This window comes from Trachypithecus francoisi, unplaced genomic scaffold (genome assembly GCF_009764315.1).
Source record: "Trachypithecus francoisi isolate TF-2019V2 unplaced genomic scaffold, Tfra_2.0 Lachesis_group17, whole genome shotgun sequence".
Classification (NCBI taxonomy): Eukaryota; Metazoa; Chordata; class Mammalia; order Primates; family Cercopithecidae; genus Trachypithecus; species Trachypithecus francoisi.
In genome coordinates, this window is record NW_022681462.1 from 97,391,075 (window position 1) to 97,414,024 (window position 22,950).

The 22,950-nt window shown below is 35.1% G+C and overlaps 1 protein-coding gene across 6 annotated transcripts in view; it reads left to right on the forward strand.

The window, feature by feature from the left end:
- ROCK2 (Rho associated coiled-coil containing protein kinase 2) overlaps positions 1-22,950 on the forward strand; it is a 169,950-nt gene that overhangs the window by 120,850 nt on the left and 26,150 nt on the right. For all 6 annotated transcript variants that reach the window (XM_033176550.1, XM_033176544.1, XM_033176545.1 and 3 more), the window contains exons 6-20: positions 653-797; positions 3,502-3,640; positions 5,850-5,941; positions 6,651-6,810; positions 9,860-9,920; positions 10,420-10,431; positions 11,717-11,796; positions 12,619-12,667; positions 13,169-13,304; positions 13,398-13,489; positions 13,727-13,973; positions 14,349-14,455; positions 17,020-17,179; positions 19,195-19,355; positions 19,714-19,898. In XM_033176550.1, coding sequence (XP_033032441.1) covers positions 653-797; positions 3,502-3,640; positions 5,850-5,941; positions 6,651-6,810; positions 9,860-9,920; positions 10,420-10,431; positions 11,717-11,796; positions 12,619-12,667; positions 13,169-13,304; positions 13,398-13,489; positions 13,727-13,973; positions 14,349-14,455; positions 17,020-17,179; positions 19,195-19,355; positions 19,714-19,898 — 1,826 coding nt within the window. The remainder of the gene's footprint in view (positions 1-652; positions 798-3,501; positions 3,641-5,849; positions 5,942-6,650; positions 6,811-9,859; positions 9,921-10,419; positions 10,432-11,716; positions 11,797-12,618; positions 12,668-13,168; positions 13,305-13,397; positions 13,490-13,726; positions 13,974-14,348; positions 14,456-17,019; positions 17,180-19,194; positions 19,356-19,713; positions 19,899-22,950) is intronic.

Sequence of the window (22,950 nt, forward strand, 5' to 3'; positions counted from 1 at the left end):
TTATTTTATTATCTATTGAAACTAAACACAGATAAGTGGTTTTTAAAAATCATCTTGCCAAATATATTGATACCACAGCTGCATATTTCTAAATATATAGCTGGAAGTATAGTTTTCACACTTCTAAGATCTTCTAATTTAAACATTTGATCTATTTCTTTGTTTTTTTTCTTGGTAATGTAAGAGCCAATTCTTTATTCAGCCTCCAAACTGGGGCCCTTTGTTATCTTAATTGTTTCAGTTTATTCTGGAAATATGAAAACTTCCTTTCTCTAATGATTCTTTTTTCTAGGTCAGCGTCCTTAAGACCACATTTTGTACTAACTTTACAACTACTTTATAGTGTAAAAAATAAGAAAAAGAAAAGTTGTTGATTTGCCTGGAATCTCCATTTTACCACCCTTTTCTTCTTTTGTTGAGGAAGCTTCCTGTATTTTAGAGTTCACAGTTTATTCCTATCTCCCATAATTGAGGCATTTTAATGCATTTTCCAATGTATTTATTCTGTGTATCCCAAAGTCATGTCAGTAGAGAAGTTCTGTTGGTAGCAATATGTAATCACTGTATATCTAGTAATAAATGGATTCATTGCATTTATAAATATGTGTTTTTACACTGATCTGCTTTTTCTTTATCTCTCCTGTGTATGCAGACAGGCATGGTACATTGTGATACAGCAGTTGGAACACCTGATTATATATCACCTGAGGTTCTGAAATCACAAGGGGGTGATGGTTACTATGGGCGAGAATGTGATTGGTGGTCTGTAGGTGTTTTCCTTTTTGAGATGCTAGTGGGTAAGTAAATATTTTAACTTTTTTCAAAACACTTGTTACAATACTTTATTTCAGTCAAGAATTTGAGAATATAAGGAAATTAATTGCCTTTGTTGTAGGGAAGAATTGGATTTCTGGAAACTTTGAATTAGTAGTATCTGATAGGGCAGACTGTTAATTGGAAAATTAATACCAAGCCTGATACTGGCATGGTGATTAAATGGAATAAGTAGAATGTAAAAAGAATTAAAAATATATCACCAGGAAATATTTCTTCACTAGACATTTTTGAATTAAGAAAATATTAGAACAAGAAGCAAGTTTACAACTTCAGTGGGCCTTCATTCTAAGATTTTCCTTCTTTTTTTTTTTTCTTTTTTTTCTGAGGCAGGGTCTCGCTCTGTTGCCCAGGCTGGAGTGCAGTGGCATGAACACAGCTCACTACAACCTTGACCTCCTAGGCTCAAGTGATCATCCCATTTTGCCTCTGAGTAGCTAGGATTACAGGCACATGCCACTAAACCCACTGATTTTTTTCATTGTTTGTAGAAAGTGGTCTCATCATGTTGCCCAGGCTAGTTTCAAACTCCTGACCTCAAGTGTTCCTCCCACCTCAGCCTCCCAAAGTGCTGAGATTTTAGGCATGAACCACCACACCTAGCCCTCTAAGATTTTCTTGATCAATCATATTTGTTATAGTGTTTCAATATAAGACTTAATATTTGTCCCAGTAATAGTAAAGTAAAAATCTCTTTATGTGATTACATAATTGATTTTGTAAACAACTGTATTCCTTCCATTTACTACTTGCATATATATTTTGTTTGTAATTCTCGTGAAATAAATTATATAGTGTTTACCATTTGATTATCAAGATAAATATATTTTAACATGGCAGTTTTAGAAAACTCAGAGACAAATTTAGTTATTTCTTCTTTTTTATGACCAAATCAAAATTTGAAAGGCTGAAGTATTTCAAAACTTTCTTTACATCATAGATTTCATTCCTAAGGTTTCCCATTTCTAAGTACTCGGGTCATAAAAATATTAATACCTTTGGGCTAAGGAAGCCAGTGATGTGGCATGGGGATGAGGATTGAAAATGTAGTTAAATCCACTTTCCAAGGCAAGTATATCAAGGCTAATAACATAATATGGAATTAATTAGAGTTAAAATATACTTTTTAGAATTAGAGAATATGTTTTCTAAAAGGTGAGCCTAAAAGAAATGGTAGTGTAAAGCCTGTATGATAAAAGACTATGGTTATTACTAAAAAATCAGAAATTTTTGATAAATTACAAGTTTAAATAATTACTGTTGAACTTTTCTGTGGCATAAATTGCTTTCTCTTGATGACTGTCTTGTGTATGTAGCATTGATCTTGTTATGCTTTATTTCGTGTCATAGTATGACCTACTTTATTTTGGGCCTTTCAAAGTAAGTCTCTTTGTACACATTTTATGGTCCCATGTAGCTGTCTATTCTCCCACCTCTGGCCTAGGTTTTGTCTTGTCATCTTTTGAAAATAGAATATATTCTCTTTTTGGCCTAGACACGCTTTCCTAGGGATTTACAAAATAAGGTACTTTAGAGTAAGTAATTTGGCTTATTTGATGAAGAGGCCATTTAAATTCTCACTACTGCCAGGCTGAGTGGTGCTAGCTGAGTGTAAATAAAAGAGTAAAATTAAAATAAATACAAAATTTTTAATATAAAGTTAAAAAATAAAGTAAAAGTTAAAAAATAAATTAAAAAATAAAAAATAAAATCTTGAATTCAAAGCTCCCCTCTACCTTTCTTTGAACACAAACAAAAAATAACTACCTGAAGACATTTTTTGAAGTTTTGGATTGGCTGATTTGGGAAAGTCAGGTTTTCATTAAAGTTCCTTGTAGTGTAGGTGTACCCGCAGAGCCTGTAACACTTGTGGCTTTAGCTCAGTACTGGCCAAAATGGTGCCTTCAACATTTTCTGTCTTTATACATGCTTCAGTGCATCTATCACAGTCATTAGTAAGAACACTGCATGGGATACCATTTCTGCCCTCTTTCAACTCTAGCTACATGTCATTTTAAGCTGGTCACAGTCTGTCTCTCTGGGCCTGACTTCCTCTTATGTAAAATAATAGAGCTGGTTTAACTCTTGGAGCAGCCCTGTCTGGCCTATCATGATGTAAATGATTTAAATCTGTGCTGTCCAGTGTGGTAACCATTGGTTACATCATGACTTAAAATGTGGCCAGTATAACTAGGGATTGTGTTTTTCATTTTATGTAATTCATTTTAACTTTAAATTGCCACCTGTAGCTAGTGGCAACTGTGGTGTATAACGTAGCTCTACAGAGTGATTTCAAAATGCTGATCCAGCCCAAGCATTAAAGGACTCTGACTGATCTGACCCCACACAGGAAATCTTTCTCTTGCACTATTCAGTAAAACATTTCCTTTCTTACGTTAAAAAAAAATCTCAACACATTCTGGAGTTATTATTGATTTTATTTTGCTTTTAAGGGAAGAGGGGTCATTGGTGGTGTTACACTTTAAATGCATTCTTTGTTTTAGAATATAACAATATGTCTGTTGTTTTGACTGGGACTCTGTGCCCAGAGAATATTTGTTCTTTACTGCATGTGACAAATTTAAACTTAACATACTTAAATATTAGGTGAAAAGTGTTTCCTTTGCATTCTCTGTTACACTCAGTATCTTCTTTCTTGAAATTTAGGGGATACTCCATTTTATGCGGATTCACTTGTAGGAACATATAGCAAAATTATGGATCATAAGAATTCACTGTGTTTCCCTGAAGATGCAGAAATTTCCAAACATGCGAAAAATCTCATCTGTGCTTTCTTAACAGATAGGTAATGTACATTGAATTTGTTTGTAGAGAAGCCCTTTTATGTTAAATTTGTAGAAATAAAAGCATACCTAGCTTATTAACATATGAAATGAATCTGCCTCTCATTACCCAAGTAGCATCTAATTCTGGGTTAGCCTTTTCCTTCTACTAAGCTTGTTGTTGGGCTACCTCATTGTTATGTGTGTACAGCCCAGTTGTAATCAAACTCTAACCTTAACCCTCATGTCTAAAAAGGAAAAAATAGAACTTGGTAAAACAATGGATTTGAAAGAAAACTTTTGTATTGTTCACATTTTATCCTCCAAGCTGGTTAATCCATGTTACTCTTATATAACTTTTGAGAGTATTTCATGTAGATAAATACTCAGCAGGTTATAATCTTAAAAACTATTTGTGTTAGACTTGGGAGTGCTTCCTTCCCAACCCTTTTTAATTTGTATTTGAATATGAGCAAGACTATCCTGGAAATTCTGTACTTTTAAAAACAAAATAGATGAACAAAGGTGTGAAAACCTGCCCCAAAAAGAGAAGCTAGAAAACTCTTTGATTTGTCTTCCTTGTTCACTCCATTCCATTTTTTTCTAATGTCCCATTTTATATTTGTGATGGGAGTCATCCCATCAAAGGACCAACATATGCAAGAGGATGGTCACACCCTTGTTCAAACTTACACATCAGCTTTGTGATCTTGGGGAAATTATTTTTACTTTTTTGGGAAATAATTTTACTCATCCATAAAATGTTCAAACTTATACATCAGCTTTGTAATCTTGGGGAAATTATTTTTACTTTTTTGGGAAATAATTTTACTCATCCATAAAACAGTGGGCTCAAATTACGTAATTAAGGGCATTTCTAGCTCTAATATGCTAAGATTCCTCGGCACATCTTGTTGTTTATTAATTTGTTACAAGCATTACTGCAGTGACTATCCTCACACATTCATCTCTGTATACTTTTTATAGGATAAAATCTTAAAGGTGGAATTCTGGGATACACATTTTAAAATTAAGTGATGTTACAAAATTGATCCCCAGATGAGTTACATCAATATGTATTTCCATTAACAAAATTGTTTTCCTTTCGTCAAACTGAACATTATAAAATGTTTTTTCTTTTTTTCATCAAAGAGGATAATTATTTTTATTTGTCAATCATTTGTAGAATAAAACTTTAATACCTGTTAATTACATGGTTGACGAGCAGTCAGTGCTCATAAACTCAAAGTAAAATGGAAATGACGATTTATATATTAAGACCTGGAGATGAGGAGATGTTATCTTTGAAAAGAAGGAGTGATGCCTCTTTCTAGAGGATAGGGTGGAAGAAGAACACAGCCTGTATGTTTGATATGGGCACTGAGCAGGATTGGTAGGGATGGTCATAATTTGTGCTGGATGATAAATTGTACAACAGGGTGCACCTGTTTTATGTTAATGAAAGGAGTGTTATGAAATATTTAAATTAGTAGTTATGGGGCAGGGGTGTGCAATCTAAGGAATGATTATAGGTGGAAAACTGATATTTTGAAAATAAGTTAATGCCATAAATATGGCTAGGAGCACTTCCCCTTAAAGTCTACAGTTTTCCTATTTGTGATAAACGTAGCTCCAGGGCCTTGTATAACACAGATGCTATTTCCATACACTCTTCATTGAAGACTCAGAAGTTCAAAGAATGAAATTCTTTGTAACACTTTTCATATATGCAGAATGATAACTTTAATATACATGTAGAGATGTAATTTACCAGAATAAATGTGGATAGCTTCAAAAATAATATATGAATTCTTTTTAGGAAAGGGAGAGATTTTGAAAATAATATTTCTATTAGGGAAGTTTTGAATAACTCTTGTCTGCCAGAAATTAGACCTATGTCTCTTTATATCCTGAAGTTATTGTCATTCAGTCGTGGCACATGCAGGTGAATTTTTTTACTTGATAGTCTTACGTACTTTTGTTTGATGCAAACTATAGACAGAAACATTTTACTTTTCACGACATTTATTATGCGTTACAGTTTTTAAAATCTATCTAAAGAGATCTCATACTGTAACATGCGATTGCTTATTTTTGAGAAACATTTAAGCTGAAGCTTTTAATACATCTCAAATTTACTTGAGATCTTTATTTTGGTTAAACTATTGATGTAGAGTTAATCTTTTTATTTTACAATTTTTAAATAATACAGTCTTTAACTGCATTATTTAGGGAGGTACGACTTGGGAGAAATGGGGTAGAAGAAATCAGACAACATCCTTTCTTTAAGAATGATCAGTGGCATTGGGATAACATAAGAGAAAGTAAGTCAATAAACCTAAATATTTTCATTCCATCACATTCTGAAACTCATAATTTGATTCCTTTTTTGAAATAACAAGCATGTTTGATAACACTTAATGCTAACTCATTTTTAAATTGAGAAATTTCATTTCAAATTTGTTCTGTGGCAGTATTTATAACAATATTCCTCAATATATTTGCAAACTGTTAGCAATATTTCTCAACACTTTTACACATTTCTTAATTTGCTAAGTTAAGCTTTGTAGATCTCAATAATTTTCAGAACCAAGGGAATATAATCCTTTAAATGTGTTTGATTTGACAAATCAACAATTATTTATGGAGACCATACTCTGTTAAATATTGTGGTAGGCGTAGTATCTTATTTTTACTATGTATATATGACATTGATTCATTTTAAGGGTAAGAAATATTTCTGTTTTGAGAATGTAGAAAATTGAGATCTCTAAATTCTGTGCAAATTATTGCTGCTTGTAATTTTTAACAACTAGAATAATATGTTGCTTTCCTTGTTTAATGGATTAATTTATTTAAAACTGATCTAATATAGTATTAAATTACAAAATTTTAATTCTGTGAATCGACAAAATGGAAAATGCACTGCTACAAATTTATATAGTGTTATTAAATAATAAATAATATAATAAAATAGGATGGTTTATATATTTTGATTGTGAGTGAAATAATTTATTTATTTTCTTTTAATAGCGGCAGCTCCTGTAGTACCTGAACTCAGCAGTGACATAGACAGCAGCAATTTCGATGACATTGAAGATGACAAAGGAGATGTAGAAACCTTCCCAATTCCTAAAGCTTTTGTTGGAAATCAGCTGCCTTTCATAGGATTTACCTACTATAGAGAAAATTTGTATGTAGTTTATTTATTAATATTTACTGTTTTTAGAATCTCGCTATAAGATGATGTCTTATTTCGAGACTGAATTACAGAAGATAAAGTACTAATTTGTTTTTTTCCAAAAGAACTATCATCAGAAGAATTCTTAATTTTATTTTATTATTTCTGAATGTTATATGTTATTCATTTATAAGGTATTGCAAGACACCATTTTACATTCTTTTGGGGATATAGAATAAAAGCAGATACCTATTTTTGAAGAAGCTTGTCATCTCGTGAAGGATATAAGAGAATTATATAGTCATAAAGAAGGGTAAAATGTGACAGTTGCCTTAAGAAAGATGCTAAGAGAATCTGGGATGGTTCAGAAGAAAAATAGAAATCATCTCTTTTGGGTGGGAGTAGGGAGAAGTCAGGTCAGATCTCTGGGAAGAGGCAGCATGTTAGCCAAGTCTAACAAGAAGAAGTTTTGAGTGGCTGAAATATGGGGAGATTAGGGGACAGTTGTGAGGTGTTGAATAGTGGAAGCAAATGTTGGGAATGTGAGCATACATTGGAAGCAGAGCACTCAAACTGAGTCCGGTAGCACTCAAACATAAAGCAGGTGCTACTATATCATGACTGTTTAGAGGACTCGATGAGACTACGTGGTTTTCTTGCCTGTAATCTCTGCATCTAGCAGAGAGTCTGACATAAGATCATTCAATAAATATTGGTTAACTGGAGTGAGTATTGGATGTAAGATTAGAAAATATGTTGAGGCCTGGTGTGGTGATTCACACATGTAATCCTAGCACTTTGGGAGGCTGAGGTGGGAGGATAGTTGAGCCCAGGAGTTCTAGACCAGCCTAGGCAACAAAGTGGAACCCTGTCTTTACAAAAATAAAAAAAAAAAAACTTGGGTACAGTGGCTCATGCCTGTAATCCCAGCACTTTGGAGGCTGAGGCAGGCAGATCACATGAGGTCAGGAGTTTGAGACCGGCCTGACCAACATGGAGAAACCCTGTCTCTACTAAGAAATACAAAATTAGGTGGGCATGGTGGCACATGCCTGTAATCTCAGCTACTCTGGAGGTTGAGGCAGGAGAATCGCTTGAACCCAGGAGGTAGAGGTTGTGGTTGAGCCGAGATTGTGCCATTGCACGCCAGCCTCGGCAACAAGAGTGAAACTCCATCTCAACAAAAAAAAGAAAAGAGAAAGCCAGACATGGTGGTTTGTGCCTATAATCCCAGATACTTGGAGGCTGAGATGAGAGGATCACTTGAGCCCAGGAGTTCAAGGTTGGAATGAGCTGTTCCAGCCTGGGCGACAGAGTGAGACCATGTCTTTTTTTAAAAAATAAAAATAAAAAAAGGCCGGGCGCGGTGGCTCAAGCCTGTAATCCCAGCACTTTGGGAGGCCGAGGCAGGCGGATCACGAGGTCAGGAGCTCGAGACCATCCTGGCTAACATGGTGAAACCCCGTCTCTACTAAAAATACAAAAAAATTAGCCGGGCATGGTGGTGCATGCCTGTAGGCCCAGCTACTTGGGAGGCTGAGGCAGGAGAATGGAGCCTGGGAGGCGGAGCTTGCAGTGAGCCGAGATTGCGCCATTGCATTCCAGCCTGGGTGACAGAGCGAGACTCCGTCTCAAAAAAAAAAAGAAAAAGAAAAAGAGTGAGTTTTGGGGAAGGATAATCAGCAGATGATTGTTGTGTGCTCTGCTAAGGGGCTTTTGACCGCCTGGCGTTGGGAAGCCACTGAATATTTGAGAAACGTATTTTTGACAAACTTGTAGTATATCCGTGTGTGTAGTATGTAATGATCAGAATAACCAACCATTGCAATTTGCCCAGGACTGAGGGTTTTCCTAGGATGTGGCATGGGACTTTCATGCCAAAACCAGGAAAAATCCAGGCAAACTAGGATGAGTTGGTCACCCTAAAAACTATTGTCATGCTGACCAAAATGAGGGTATCAGTGCCAGGAAAAACACAAGCATGGTGTAGGCAGTAGGGAAGAACCCAGCTGAGAGAAATTGATAGTAAAATAGAAGTGATGATTTATATATTTAAGACCTGGAGATAAAGACATGTTATCCTTAAAAAGGAGAGAAGTCGTTTTCTAGAAGATGGTGTAGAAGAATTAAATAGTTATAGAAACTGTAACTATTACAGGCGTCTCATGCCTGTAATCCCAGCAGTTTGGGAGGCTGAGGTGAGCGGATCACTTGAGGCCAGGAGTTCAAGACCAGCCTGGGCAACATAGCAAGACTCTTTCTCCACAAAAAATTTAAAAATTAGCCAGGTGTAGTGGCATGCGCCTGTCCTCCTAGCTACTTGGGATGCTGAGGCAGGAGGATTACTTGAGCCTAGGAGTTCGAGGCTGCAGGGGGCTGTGATTCTACCACTGTACTCCAGCCTGGGTGACAGATTGAAACAAGAAAGAAAAGTGAGATAATAGGATGAAGAGGTGGGAAGTATAGTTTCATTTAGTGAGTCTGGTGCAAACAAAGTTAAAGACTAGTCATCCCGTAAGAGGGAAAGGCAAGAAAAGTTTAGCGTTTGATTGATTGATTGATTGAGTGAGTGAGTGAGATGGAGTCTCACTTCGTCGCCCAGGCTGGAGTGCAGTGGTGCGATCTTGGCTTACTGCAGCCTCCACCTCCCGGGTTCCAGCGATTATCATGCCTCAGCCTCCCGAGTAGCTGGTAATACAGCTGTCTGCCACCACGCCCGGCTAATTTTTGTATTTTTTCTTTTTTTTTTAGTAGAGATAAGGTTTCACCATATTTGTCACACTGGTCTCGAACTCCTGACCTCAGGTGATCTGCCCGCCTTGACCTCCCAAAGTGCTGGGATTACAGGTGTGAGCCATAACGCCTGGCCCTAGTATTTTAAACTATTGGAAATGATACAGATGTCTTGAGGGAAAAATATGGCTTCATTTATAAATAATGTGTTGAAGTGAAAAGAGAGAAATCTGTGTTTGATATTTCAGTCTGAGAATAACTTGAATAAAATAGCACATGGATTAAGATGAAATGTGAAAGAATTTATTTTCTCCCCCCTTCCATGTAGATTATTAAGTGACTCTCCATCTTGTAGAGAAAATGATTCAATACAATCAAGGAAAAATGAAGTATGTATAAATTTTTACTGCTGTAGTTATTTTAGTTGCATGTTTAAATATTTTAGTAATACCCATGTTTTTAAAAAGCTAATTTGATGCTTCTTTTGAAATCATGAGATGGCATTCCTTGTGTAATACAGTTTAGCATAGCATTGCAGTGATTGATTTATGTGAATAATTTCATTATTCAAGACATGATGGCTAGTACAAATATGACTTTTACATGGCTTTAGGCTTAGTTGAGTGCCAAAAGTGATAGAATAAGTTTGTAAACAACTACAATAACATTTAGAAAATTGACTTCTATAATCTGTAAATGAATGCAAAGCTAAATCATACATGTATATACACATGCACATAAATGATGATGCTAAACATTTTTTCTTCAAACTTACGAAAACTAAAGCATTAGGTTGGATAATTTTGTTATGGTTTGTGTTTTAGGAATTTTACAGAATATAACCAGCATTTTAATATTCTAATGTGTTTTCTGTTTTGTTTTAAATAGGAAAGTCAAGAGGTATGTTGATGTTGTCAGATATATTGAAAAACTGAGAAAAACTCATCACTCTCACAATGTTTAAATATAGTCATATCCTACCTAGCATTTTGGAGTACTACATTACCCAAGAGAGAAGTTCACAACCTTTTTTCTACCAAGTATCTCTTTTATTATTGTTCTGTGGCTCTGTATATTATGTAATTTTGTTTTTGTTTATCAAGGGCATATAACTGGCAGCAAGAATTTCTGATTAGCATCTAATAACTGGTATGCTCAAATTATTGTAATGCAGTAGTAACCAAAAGCAATTAAACTTGACTAGTTCGTTAGCCTGTATATTTTTATTAAGGGAAAATAGAGTTTTGCTTAAGATAGATGCAGTGTTTAAAACCATGGAGAACCTGATCACTAGAAGGAATAATGGAAAGAACGTTGCCATGGGAGTCTAATAGAACTGCATTGATTTTTGGCACTGCCACTTATTAGCTATGCTATCTTGGCCTGGTTATTTACCTTTTTTGAATTTCATTTTCTTTATCAAGTAGATACAATGCTACCATCTTTGTAGGATTGTTGTTAATATTAACAAGACAATATTTGTAAAGTACCTGATATTTTACCAAAGGCACCACAGGAGCTCAAAATGTTAAATCCTTTAAAAAGTAAATAATGTTCCAGAAATGGATTATTTAATAGTTTCGGTAGTTTTAGCTTGTTGAAAGACTTACATGGCTAGGAAACACTACTGAGGAGATGGCTTATAATTAATTAGCTATCATTTATTCAAAAGTTATTGATTACTCCGCAGTAATATTACCAGCATTACATAGGAAGATATAAAAGAAGAGCTTATATTCTTACTTTCCACAGTAATGTATTTTTGAGCATATTCAGTTGAATACTCTGAATATTTGTTTTAGATGTGTTCATTTTTATCTGACTAGCACAAATAATGACAATATTTTCAAGCAAATAATTCATAGAAAAAGCGGCAGAAGATATCAGAGGTGGTATTCTTTATAATGAATTTGAAACTTTCTGTCATAGAACAATTCTGCCAAAGTTAGAGCTTCTTATGCATGGTTACATAAGTGTGTTCATACATACATGTGTAAAGCAAGAGATGGGGGGAAATTTTTCCGTTTATCATATATAAGTCACATTAAGAAGATACAAATACTGTACCATTATATAGGACATTATGTTTAGTGGAAAGACAAAATAAGGCTTATCATTTTCTTTAAACCTCCCATCTTTAAATATGACCAAAATACGTAATTACAGTTATCTTGTTTTTTGACAGATTCAGAAAAAACTGTATACATTAGAAGAACATCTTAGCAGTGAGATACAAGCCAAAGAGGAACTGGAACAGAAGTGCAAGTATGTTTTGTAGATAATTAACTATTACTTTATAAAATTTAAATTTAAACATTTACTGAAAAAAGGAGAGCGGCCAAGGTGGATGGATCACGAGGTCAGTTCAAGACCAGCCTGGCCAAGATGGTGAAATCCCGTCTCTACTAAAAATACAAAAATTAGCTGGGCATGGTGGCGGGCGCCTGTAATCCCAGCTACTTGGGAGGCCAAGGCAGAGAATTGCTTGAACCCGGGAGGCAGAGGTTGCAGTGAGCCTAGATCATGCCACTGCACTCCAGCCTGGGTGACAAAGCGAGACTTGATCTCAAAAAGAAAGAGAAGAAAGAAATGGAGAGCTACGGCCCGGTGCAGTGGCTGATGCCTGTAATCCCAACACTTTGGGAAGGCAAGGGAGCTACTTGGGAGGCTGAGGCAGGACAGTCGCTTGAACCTGAGAGGTGGAGGTTGCAGTAAGCTGAGATCACACCACTGCACTCCAGCTGGGGCGACAGCGTAAGACTCCGTCTCAAAAAGAAAGAAAGAAATGGAGAGCTCTGGCCGGGCACAGTGGCTCACACCTGTAGTCCCAACACTTTGGGAGGCCAAGGGAGTTACTTGGGAGGCTGAGGCAGGACAGGCGCTTGAACCTGGGAGGCAGAGATTGTAGTGAGCCGAGATTGCGCCACTGCATTCTAGCCTGGGTGACAGAGCAAGACTTCGTCTCAAAAAAAAAAAAAAAAAAAAAAAGGAGAGCTACACAGTAATTATATAATTACTTTTAAATTTATAGACTATGTTTTATTGTAAATTAGAAGTTATTTACTGTTTCATTTTGAAATTCTTTAGATCTGTTAATACTCGCCTAGAGAAAACAGCAAAGGAGCTAGAAGAGGAGGTAATGTTGCCCCACTTTTTTATTAACATTTTCGTTAGTAAAAATCTTTGATGTCTGGACTTACCTAAGGAGCTCTGTTAGTACCATAGTAATACATACCTTGAAACCCACCTTGTAGTATTGGTGGATAGAACTAAATTATGGGAAATCATGTTATAAATAGGGTTCATTCGGTTATGTTTTTGCAAACTTGAGTTAATTTAGTGTGTGTAGATATTTCAAGGGAAAAAAAGCCATTCATAACATTTTAGGCCAAAGTATTAAATAATAATAGTTCAGTAGTCATGGAAAGTTACATGAAGTTTGAATAGTAAACAAAATATTTATGGTCTTTATGATTTAAGAGTGGTATATGTTAGTTTACAATCATGGAAAGCATTATTACACTTTTAACAAAAAAGTGATAGCCTTTTTGAGATCTTTTTTATCTGTTTGGAATAACGAGTATTTTTTGTTTTGATTTTATTTTTATACATACTTTTTTGATATGCATTATTTCAGATTACCTTAAGGAAAAGTGTGGAATCAGCATTAAGGCAGTTAGAAAGAGAAAAGGCGCTTCTTCAGCACAAAAATGCAGAATATCAGAGGAAAGCTGATCATGAAGCAGACAAGAAACGAAATCTGGAAAATGATGGTTTGTGTTGTAGAATATTAATTATCAAGAAAAAAATTAAGTGTGTGTATGTGTGTTATGTTAAGCTTGCCACTGAAATGCTTTTTATCGTAGTTAACAGCTTAAAAGATCAACTTGAAGATTTGAAAAAAAGAAATCAAAACTCTCAAATATCCACTGAGAAAGTGAATCAACTCCAGAGACAAGTAGGTGGATCTCAATTTGTAGTAAAGATACTAGGTTTTATTTATAACCGTGCAGTAACATTAGTTTTAGTTTAAGTGTTGCAAAAGGCCTTTACCTCTAATTTTAGAAATCATTTGGAAAATATTTTTAGGTTTTTGTTTATTTTAAATAGTTTCTAGTAGGGGAATAGATTGACTTATTTTCATTACATACATCTGTGTTTGTTTGTTGTTGTTTGGTTTTGAATGGAATAACAGCTGGATGAAACCAATGCTTTACTGCGAACAGAATCTGATACTGCAGCCCGGTTAAGGAAAACTCAGGCAGAAAGTTCAAAACAGATTCAGCAGCTAGAATCTAACAATAGAGATCTACAAGATAAAAACTGCCTGCTGGAGACTGCCAAGTTAAAACTTGAAAAGGAATTTATCAATCTTCAATCAGCACTAGAATCTGAAAGGAGGGATCGAACCCATGGATCAGAGATAATTAATGATTTACAAGGTATTGAAGTCGTGGTTGCACTTGAATTGATTGATGATTCTTATTATTAAAATAACTTTAGATGATGGATAGTGTGCTGAAGTAGGACATTTCTCATATACTACTCTTATTAAAGTTAGAATATTAGAAATACATTGATACAAAATTTTATGAACAAAAGATTTAATTTCAAATTGTATGATTTTAAGTATTAAACTCCTCAGGTAGTAGATTGGATTCCATTTGAATTAACTATAAAGCACAATACCAACAAGTATAAAACTCCTGCTCACAAACAACAGCTCCAAAATAGAAGGTGGCTTGCAAACTTTTTATTCTTAATTGAATGTATATACTTTGTGTGTTTAATGTTTTTAAAAATGTTGAAATTCTTAGGTAGAATATCTGGCCTAGAAGAAGATTTAAAGAACGGCAAAATCTTAATAGCGAAAGTAGAACTGGAGAAGAGACAACTGCAGGAGAGATTTACTGATTTGGAAAAGGTAAAACATGATTTGTATTTTTGCATAAGAAAGTTGACAGTAGACTTTCAGGCTAGAAAAGTTATTCTAAACTAAGGGAAGTCACTAACTGTAGTATTTCCACATGCTCGTGGATTCCTTTCCATTTGGACTTGATATGTAGATAAGAGATGTATCTGCAGGCTTACCATAACACTATACAAGCAGCCCTCAGCATGCTGGCTGCTCACGAAGGAAGGGGACCCATCCTGGAATGTAGATAATGAGGATCTCTGTAGGAACTCAAGGAAAACTCAAGTTTTGACTCATAACACGCCTTAAAAATGATATATATAAAGTCACCATGACTTTTGGCATTTAAAAGTTTTTCCTTTAAAATACTCTAAGGAAGGGATGATTTCTAGAGTCTATGCAGTTAGCGTTTTATTTTCATTCACTTATTTATTTACTCAACTAAATATTCAGTGTGTTATATGTGGTAGAAATATCAGGATGCAGTCCTTGCCTTGAATAATGTCACAGTTGAATAGGTAAGTTTAAAAGTAATAATAAAGCACAAAGATAATGCTAATGCCGTATGGGAAACAGAATGATAAGACTTATGGACAGGGTATATGTATTGGGCGTATGGGACGCATCCCTAACCTGACAGCAGGATAGGTTGATAAGGGCAAAGGCACAGTCCAAGTTAGGAAGAACAGCATGAGCAAAGACATAGAGGATGGAAAATTAAAAAGGCATTGTTTGTTTATTTACATAAAAGCTGTTCAATATTTCTGGAGTATAGAGTGGGGGGTCAGCAAACTTTAATTGTTTAAAGTCAAGATAGTAAATATTTTAGCTTTTGTGGGTTATATGGTCTCTTGCAACTGTTCAGCCCTGCTGTGATTCATAAAGGAATGGCTGTGGCTATGTTCCAGTGAAACTTAGAAAAAGACATCAGGTTAGATTGGCCTGAAGATCACAATGTGGTTGTTATGTAAGGACATGAGGAATTCAGTGGTCAGAGTGAGGCTACAGAGCTCCACATGAGGTAGGTCATGCAAGCTAGCAAATACTCGATTAAGAAATTTTGAATCTAGTAATGAGCTAGCCACTTAAGGGCTTTAAATTGAATGATCTTATTAGAGGTACATTAAAGATAGATCACTGTGTACTGTGTGGAGAAAAGATTTGAGGAGGACAAGACTAGAGACAGAGAGACCAGTCAGTAGACTTTTTCAGTAATGCAGGTAAGGAATAATGGGAGACTTAGTATAGCCATTAAAAGGTTGGAAAAATTGGAAGACTCAGAAATATTTGGAAGAGGAATATTTGGCAGCACTTAGTAGTTGATTAGATATGGCACATGAGTAGCAGTCAAAGATGAGTCTCAGATTTGTAGGTTGTGACCAGTTATATAGTGATGCTATTAATAAAGAATAAAGGAAAAATGGCTCATTTAGAAGAGACAGTGATAAACCCACTTTAGTCCTCTTAAGTTTGAGGGTACCTATGGGAAAGCCAAATTAGAATGTCTGCACTGCAGTAGGCTATAGTAGTAGAAGTTAGAAATATTTGAGTCATTGGTACGTTAGTAGCTGAAATCATGTGAGTGAAATAGCCCATCTGGGAAGAGACTGTGTAAAGTAGTGAATTTTTTTTTTTTTTTAGGACAGAGTAGATAACTGTGTTGGTGGATTATGTGGTTTGAGAAATCATTTTTTGTATGAAAGGTTTTATTTAGAAAAAAACCTTTATCATACTCATGATACAAACTATAGAAATCAAAGAATTAGAAAACCTTTGGGGTATATATAGAAAATGGGAGGAGCATTGGGGCTTAGATCACCAACATTTAAGGGACAGCTGGGAAAGCCTCAGAAGCAACAGGAAGGATGCAAGCAGAATGGAGAGAACCAACTAAGTACAAGGTTGGCAATGCCAAGGGATGGTTTTAAGGGTGGCAGTGAGTTCAGATGAGATAAGACTAAAAAAGGTCTTTAGAATTTGATATTGAGAATAGCATTGGTCTTTTTGTTGAGATTAAGTGATCTTGATACAGATCTTGGAACAACAGAGTGGTGGTGTAGACTGTTGGGTGCAGTGGGAAGTAGAGAAGTAGAGTATATAGATTACTATTCTAAGAGGTTTGAGTGAAGATGGGAGGGAAAATACTGAACATTCTTATTAAGCCTGTTAAAAAATGATTTAAGGTTAAGCACCGTGGCCCACACCTATAATCTCAGCACTGTGAGAGGCTGAGTCGGGAGGATCACTTGAGCCCAGGAGTTCAAGATCAGTGTAGGATAGGCAGTGTTTAGTGAGACCTTGTCTCTACGTTAAAAAATAAAATAAAATAGCCAGGAGTGGTGACAAAAAACGTCTATAGTCCCAGCTACTTTGGAGGCTGAGGTGGGAGGATCGCTTGAGCCTGGGGAGGTTGCACCTGCAATGAGCCATCATCAAACCACTGCCCTTCAGCCTGGGTAATAGAGCAAGACTCTGTCTCAAAAAAAAAAAAAAAAAAAAAAAAAATTAGAAAGCTTTTGAAATTGTGAGCTAGTCTCTTTTTTGTTGACAGCTGCATTTTAAATATTTAACAGGAAAAAAGCAACATGGAAATAGATATGACATACCAACTAAAAGTTATACAGCAGAGCCTAGAACAAGAAGAAGCTGAACATAAGGCCACAAAGGCACGACTAGCAGATAAAAATAAGATCTATGAGTCCATCGAAGAAGCCAAATCAGAAGCCATGAAAGGTATGCATTTTTAAAGAGTAGTTTCATTATTGCAGTAGTGCCTCTTTCTATTCTACATTATGCCTACATTATGGTGGTGGTGTTTTTTTTTTTAAATGAGGACATTTGTTTAGTGGTTATTCTCTGAACTGATAAAAACGAACCAATTCAGTATTAACTACCATTTTTTTCAAACTGTTAAAACGCTAATGTAAGATACATGATGACTTCCATATTTTACACGAGTACACAAAACTGTTAAATATTATAAATGGTATTCAAATCTGAGGCTAAAGCCTTTGGTCCTTCCATTGCATGTCATTGGCTCCTTGGATTAAGAACATGGCTTACCAAATAATTACTAGCTATGTGACCTTGTCTAGTTATTTAAACTTTCTGTGCCTTGTTTTCTGTAAAGGGAAAATTATAGTATTGTTACCTTGTTGTGAAAATCAAGTGCAGTAAACCATGTAAAGTGTTTAGAAATGCTAACTATTATTAGTACTACATGGGGAATGTTTCATTTTTCTGCACTTTTGAAGACCATTCATTAAACACTAAATATTCATAGGTTTAATTTTTATCTAATATAACTTTATAATAGATGATAATTAGATGTTGAGCATTAGTTATGAAAAAGCAGAGGAGCCTTAATTGAATGTGAACTGAAGTACTAACCAGTATGTCAAGATAATACTCCAACTGTGATGACTTACATTTAACACTGAAATCGCTTGGCACTTTGCCTTCTGATAAGTAAAATAGATTAAAAGTTTATTGTAAGTAATTTAGAAAATACAGGAAAATACAAAAAGAAAAAAGCAAAGATTACTCATGATCCTATGAGTAGGATACTATTTTGTAAATTTTCTCCGTTTTCTATACCATTTTGCTTTTTAAAACAGCAAAGAAACATTGTGAGTGTTTCCTTAGGTCATTAAAAATTCTGCGTAAATAATAAGCACTTACCAAGTGCTTGCCATATGCCAGGCAGCATTTAAGTGGTACACATATATTAAATCTTCACAACCTCCTTAGGAAGGTAGGTGCTGTTATCCCTATTCTAGAGATAAGGAAACAGCGGTGCAGAGAGGTGAATCACTTGCCCAGTCAAACAGTGTTAGACCCAGGGTTTAAGCTCAGAAAATTTGGTTCCAGAGTCCTGCCCTTTACCACCTCCCTAAAACATAATTTTCAACATCTGCATAATAATGTGTTAATATGGAAAGTCCTATGGAGATCATGGAATCTACCTGGATTGTTTTAAGGTAAATATAGTAACACTGAGAGACACAGAATAGCAGTAAAATACAAAAAACCTTTATTTAAAGATGTAAGCATCTTGTAGAATATAAAGGCAGAACTATCTTGCTTCCATTAGAATAGATGTAATATTGCAGAGTGTGATACATTTTTATGCTCTGTGAATGAAACTCCTAATTTTCAAGTATGAAATTCTTGACATTTCAAATATATTGAGAGTAGTAGTGAAAATATTAAATTGAAAATTAAGACCAGGCGCAGTGGTTCACGCCTGTAATTCCAGCACTTTTGGTGGCGAGATGGGTGGATTGCATGACGCCAGGAGTTTGAGACCAGCCTGGCCAACATGACGAAACCCTGTCTCTACTAAAAATACAAAACTTAGCCGGGTGTGGTGGTTCACGCCTGTAACCTGAGTTATGTCTGGAGACTGAGGCACGAGAATTGCTTGAATCCAGGAGGTTATGAAGAACTGAGTTTGTGTCACTACACTGCGGCCTGGGCAACAGAGTGAGACTCTGTCTCAAAAAAAAAAAAAAGAGAAAAGAAAAAAAGAAAATAGAGTATAAGACAGCATCATTTATTATAATTTTTGTTAGTATGGTGACATATATTTAATGTGCTTTTATTTTTAAATTTATGATTAAAATATTAAATTGAAAATCAATACAAATATAAGGCAGCATCATTGTAATTTTTATTAGCACTGTCATATATTTGAAATGCTTCTTTTATATGTAAATTTATGATTATGTCCATTTTTATTATACTAGAAATGGAGAAGAAGCTCTTGGAGGAAAGAACTTTAAAACAGAAAGTGGAGAACCTATTGCTAGAAGCTGAGAAAAGATGTTCTATATTAGACTGTGACCTCAAACAGTCGCAGCAGAAAATAAATGAGCTCCTTAAACAGAAAGATGTGCTAAATGAGGATGTAAGTATTAAGTGTACTAATGATTAATAATAAACTAATGAATTAATAAGTTTATTCATGAAGGTCTAGTGATGGTTTCATAATTTCAAAGTTTTTCTTATAATAGTCTACAACTTGTTGGTTTAAATTTTGATGCTATACTAAAGGAATCATAATTTAAACATTTTTAAAGTTATATTTACCTGATTATATTTTATTTTAAAAATACAATTATAATATTATTAGAAATACAAAAAAAATTTTAGTATGAAATGAATTAGCTACCTAAGGGTAAAAAAATCTGTTTTACATCACCATATTTTATACCAAGAAATAGAAATAATTTACTTATATACCAAGTACACAATTTATTTCTTAGGTTAGGAACCTGACATTAAAAATAGAGCAAGAAACTCAGAAGCGCTGCCTTACACAAAATGACCTGAAGATGCAAACACAACAGGTTAACACACTAAAAATGTCAGAAAAGCAGTTAAAGCAAGAAAATAACCATCTCATGGAAATGAAAATGAACTTGGAAAAACAAAATGCTGAACTTCGAAAGTAAGTTAATTGATTGAGATGTTTTAATATGCAGAATTATCCATGTATAAGTTAATTTTGGTGTATCTGTGGGTTTTCTTTTGAGCATTTTACTTTCCTGACCACGTTTTCTCTTTCTTTCTGTATAAGTAATGTGTTGAGTGTCACTGTTGTCCTTCAAGATTATATTTGTTTCCCCAACAGTTTTTACCGCTGCTACCTAATTACAATGTGATGATAGAGGAAGTGTTAGTGATGAGGCAGAAGAAAATATCTGGGATTTTCACACCATGCTTTTAGATTCCTCCTCAGGGCTCTTTCTCAAGCTTATTGTCCGTGTGCCTGTTGTTTGTTTCCTTAGTTTCTTAGACTTGGAAATGTTTGACTGTTAAATAAACAGCATGTAAATTTTTAATCGTGTCATAGGATATACTCTAGTGCTCTACTTGATTTACTTATAAAGTGGAAAACATATTGTTAAAATACTTTAAAAATATTATAGGCACGGTGGTGCACATCTGTAGTCCCAGCTACTTGGGTGGCTGAGGCAGGAGAATCACTTGAGGTGAAGTGAGATTGTGCTGTGATCATGCCTGTGAATAGCCACTACATGCCATCCTGGGCAGCATAACAGGAACTCAACTCTAAAAAAGATAAATTTAAATATATAGTAGATATACTATTAAAATTTGTCCCATTTATTCTATTAGTAGGTGAATTACTTCTTCCTAATCATGACCAGAGGTCATATTGGATCCTAGTTGTTTGATGAAAGACAGTGTGATAGAGTGGAAAGAACAAAGGCTTTGGATCCAGACAGAGTTGTGAATATTGGTTCTGTTACTTACCACCTAACCAACATTGGGCAAATGATTTAATTTCTCTAAGCCTTTTATCACACTTGTGAAAGGGAGCAGTAATTGCTTCCTTGTTAGGGATCTTCTAAAGGATAACAATGGTTTATTTAAAGCATGCATCATATGAGAAGTGTTAGGGACTATTACTGCTAGATCTATTACTGTTACAACGACTACAGCTACTACTAATTTATCCTCATTGTAATTGTCTGCTTAATGCATACCTGGTGACAGGTCAGTAAGATTGATACTGTCTAAGAAAGGATGCTCAAAATATTCAAGTAGACTTTGTTTTTTTGTTTTTGTTTTTTGTTTTTGGCTGATCTATTTATTGCCAGGGTAAGCCTAGACCTTCAACTTCATGAGATTTAAACTTTTAAAATTGGAACTAGAAATTGGAACAATAATCAGACATCTTTTTCATTGTGTGTTTTTTTTTTTTTTTTCCTGTATATTAGCTTTATTTTTCTCTCTCATTTCAGGCCAGCTTTTTATTCTAACAATAGTGTTTATTCAAATGTAAGAGCTAGTTAATCATCTAGGTTGTGTTTCCTTCCCACTTCTAATAATGCTTTGTTTAAACCTAGTGTGTATGCCTCTTATTTTCCTTGTAAGTGAATAGCATTCTGTTGTTTCTTAATCCCTCTTTTCCTTACCTCTCCCCACCAAAGACACCCATGTTTTCTATCTTAGCCACCTAATAGGGTTATAGAGGAAGTGTTCGTAGGGTTAAAATTGAAGGGCAAAAATCATTTATTTATATTTTATTCTCCCTAGTCCTTTTTTTTTTGAGATGGAATTTCACTCTTGTTGCATAAGTCGGAGTGCAATGGCGTGGTCTCAGCTCACTGCAACCTTCCCTTCCTAGGTTCAAGCAATTCTGCCTCAGCCTCCCAAGTAGCTGGGATTACAGGTGCCCGCCACTATGCCTGGCTAATTTTTGTATTTTTAGTAGATATAGGGTTTCACCATGTTGGACAGGGTGCTCTTGAACTCCTGACCTCAGGTGATCTGCCTGGCTCTGCCTCCCAAAGTGCTGGAATTACAGGTGTGAGCCACTGTGCCCGGCCCCCAATCCTTGATTAAGGTTTTACATATACTACATCCTCAATAAATGTTGTATGAATGTTTACATCCCTCTTAGATGTAAGGCATTGTAGTAGTTACTGTGAAAGATAGAAAGATTAACCAGATACATTTCCTACCCATGAGAAGCTTACTAGCATTTTATCATTAGTTATTCAGTGAGGAAGATAAAGCAGGTACATAAGTAATTGAATGCAAGATTTAAAAAAAAATACATGGAATGGGAATTTACATATGAAGTGCTATGTTGGCTTCTTTTTTAAATGGCCAACATATGTATCTCTTCTTTCTTGTAAGATTCCAGAAAAACTCTAGTAAAGGAATTTTAAAAATGTATAAACCCACAATAAGAAAGAGAATGCGTTGGAGGGCAAGAAAGTTCTGTAGCGAATGAGATGGCAGTTAGATGGAAGCCTTGTGACTGATGAAGTAGAACAAAAGAAGAAAGGAGTATTGGCCAGGGGTATATATGAAGTGGGATATAGATGGAAAAAAAGTATTAAAGTATTCAGAGCAAGTAAGGCCTGGAGTAAGCTGTGACACTAAATGAACTAATCTGCTGATCATACTCTATCATACACACATACATACATACATATCATACATACATAATCTGTTGATCATACCCTTGCAGATATGTCTGCAGCCAGGCACCTCCCACCACTAGGGTTTTTATCAGAGCATTCTCCTCTACAGAGTAATTGGGTATAACCTCTGGGGTAATTAGAACAGCTAATATGGGGTGAAAAGCCTTTCTCACTCTGGCATTTAGGGGTCCCCTTGCTTAATGCTGGCTTTTAAAGCCTCTCATCTTAAACTGAAGCTTGCCAGTGAGAAAACTCCTACATACATAGAGATTAAAGTTTTTCTCACCTCCTTTGAAAATAAATAACCAAGTATCACTAAGCATTCGAGGAAAGCCTGTAATCTGAAAGAGGAAGATTATGATAATGAAAGAGGAAAAGTGCCCCTGGAGGAAACATGTATCAAGCAGTAGAAGAAAACTGCTAAAAGTTCTGGAAAAACAAAAGCACTGTAAAAAGCTACTGGTAATTAGTATTGATCAAAGATTTCAAGAGATACTGCTTTCATTAATTGAGAACCAGATACAATGTAAAAGGAACAGCCAG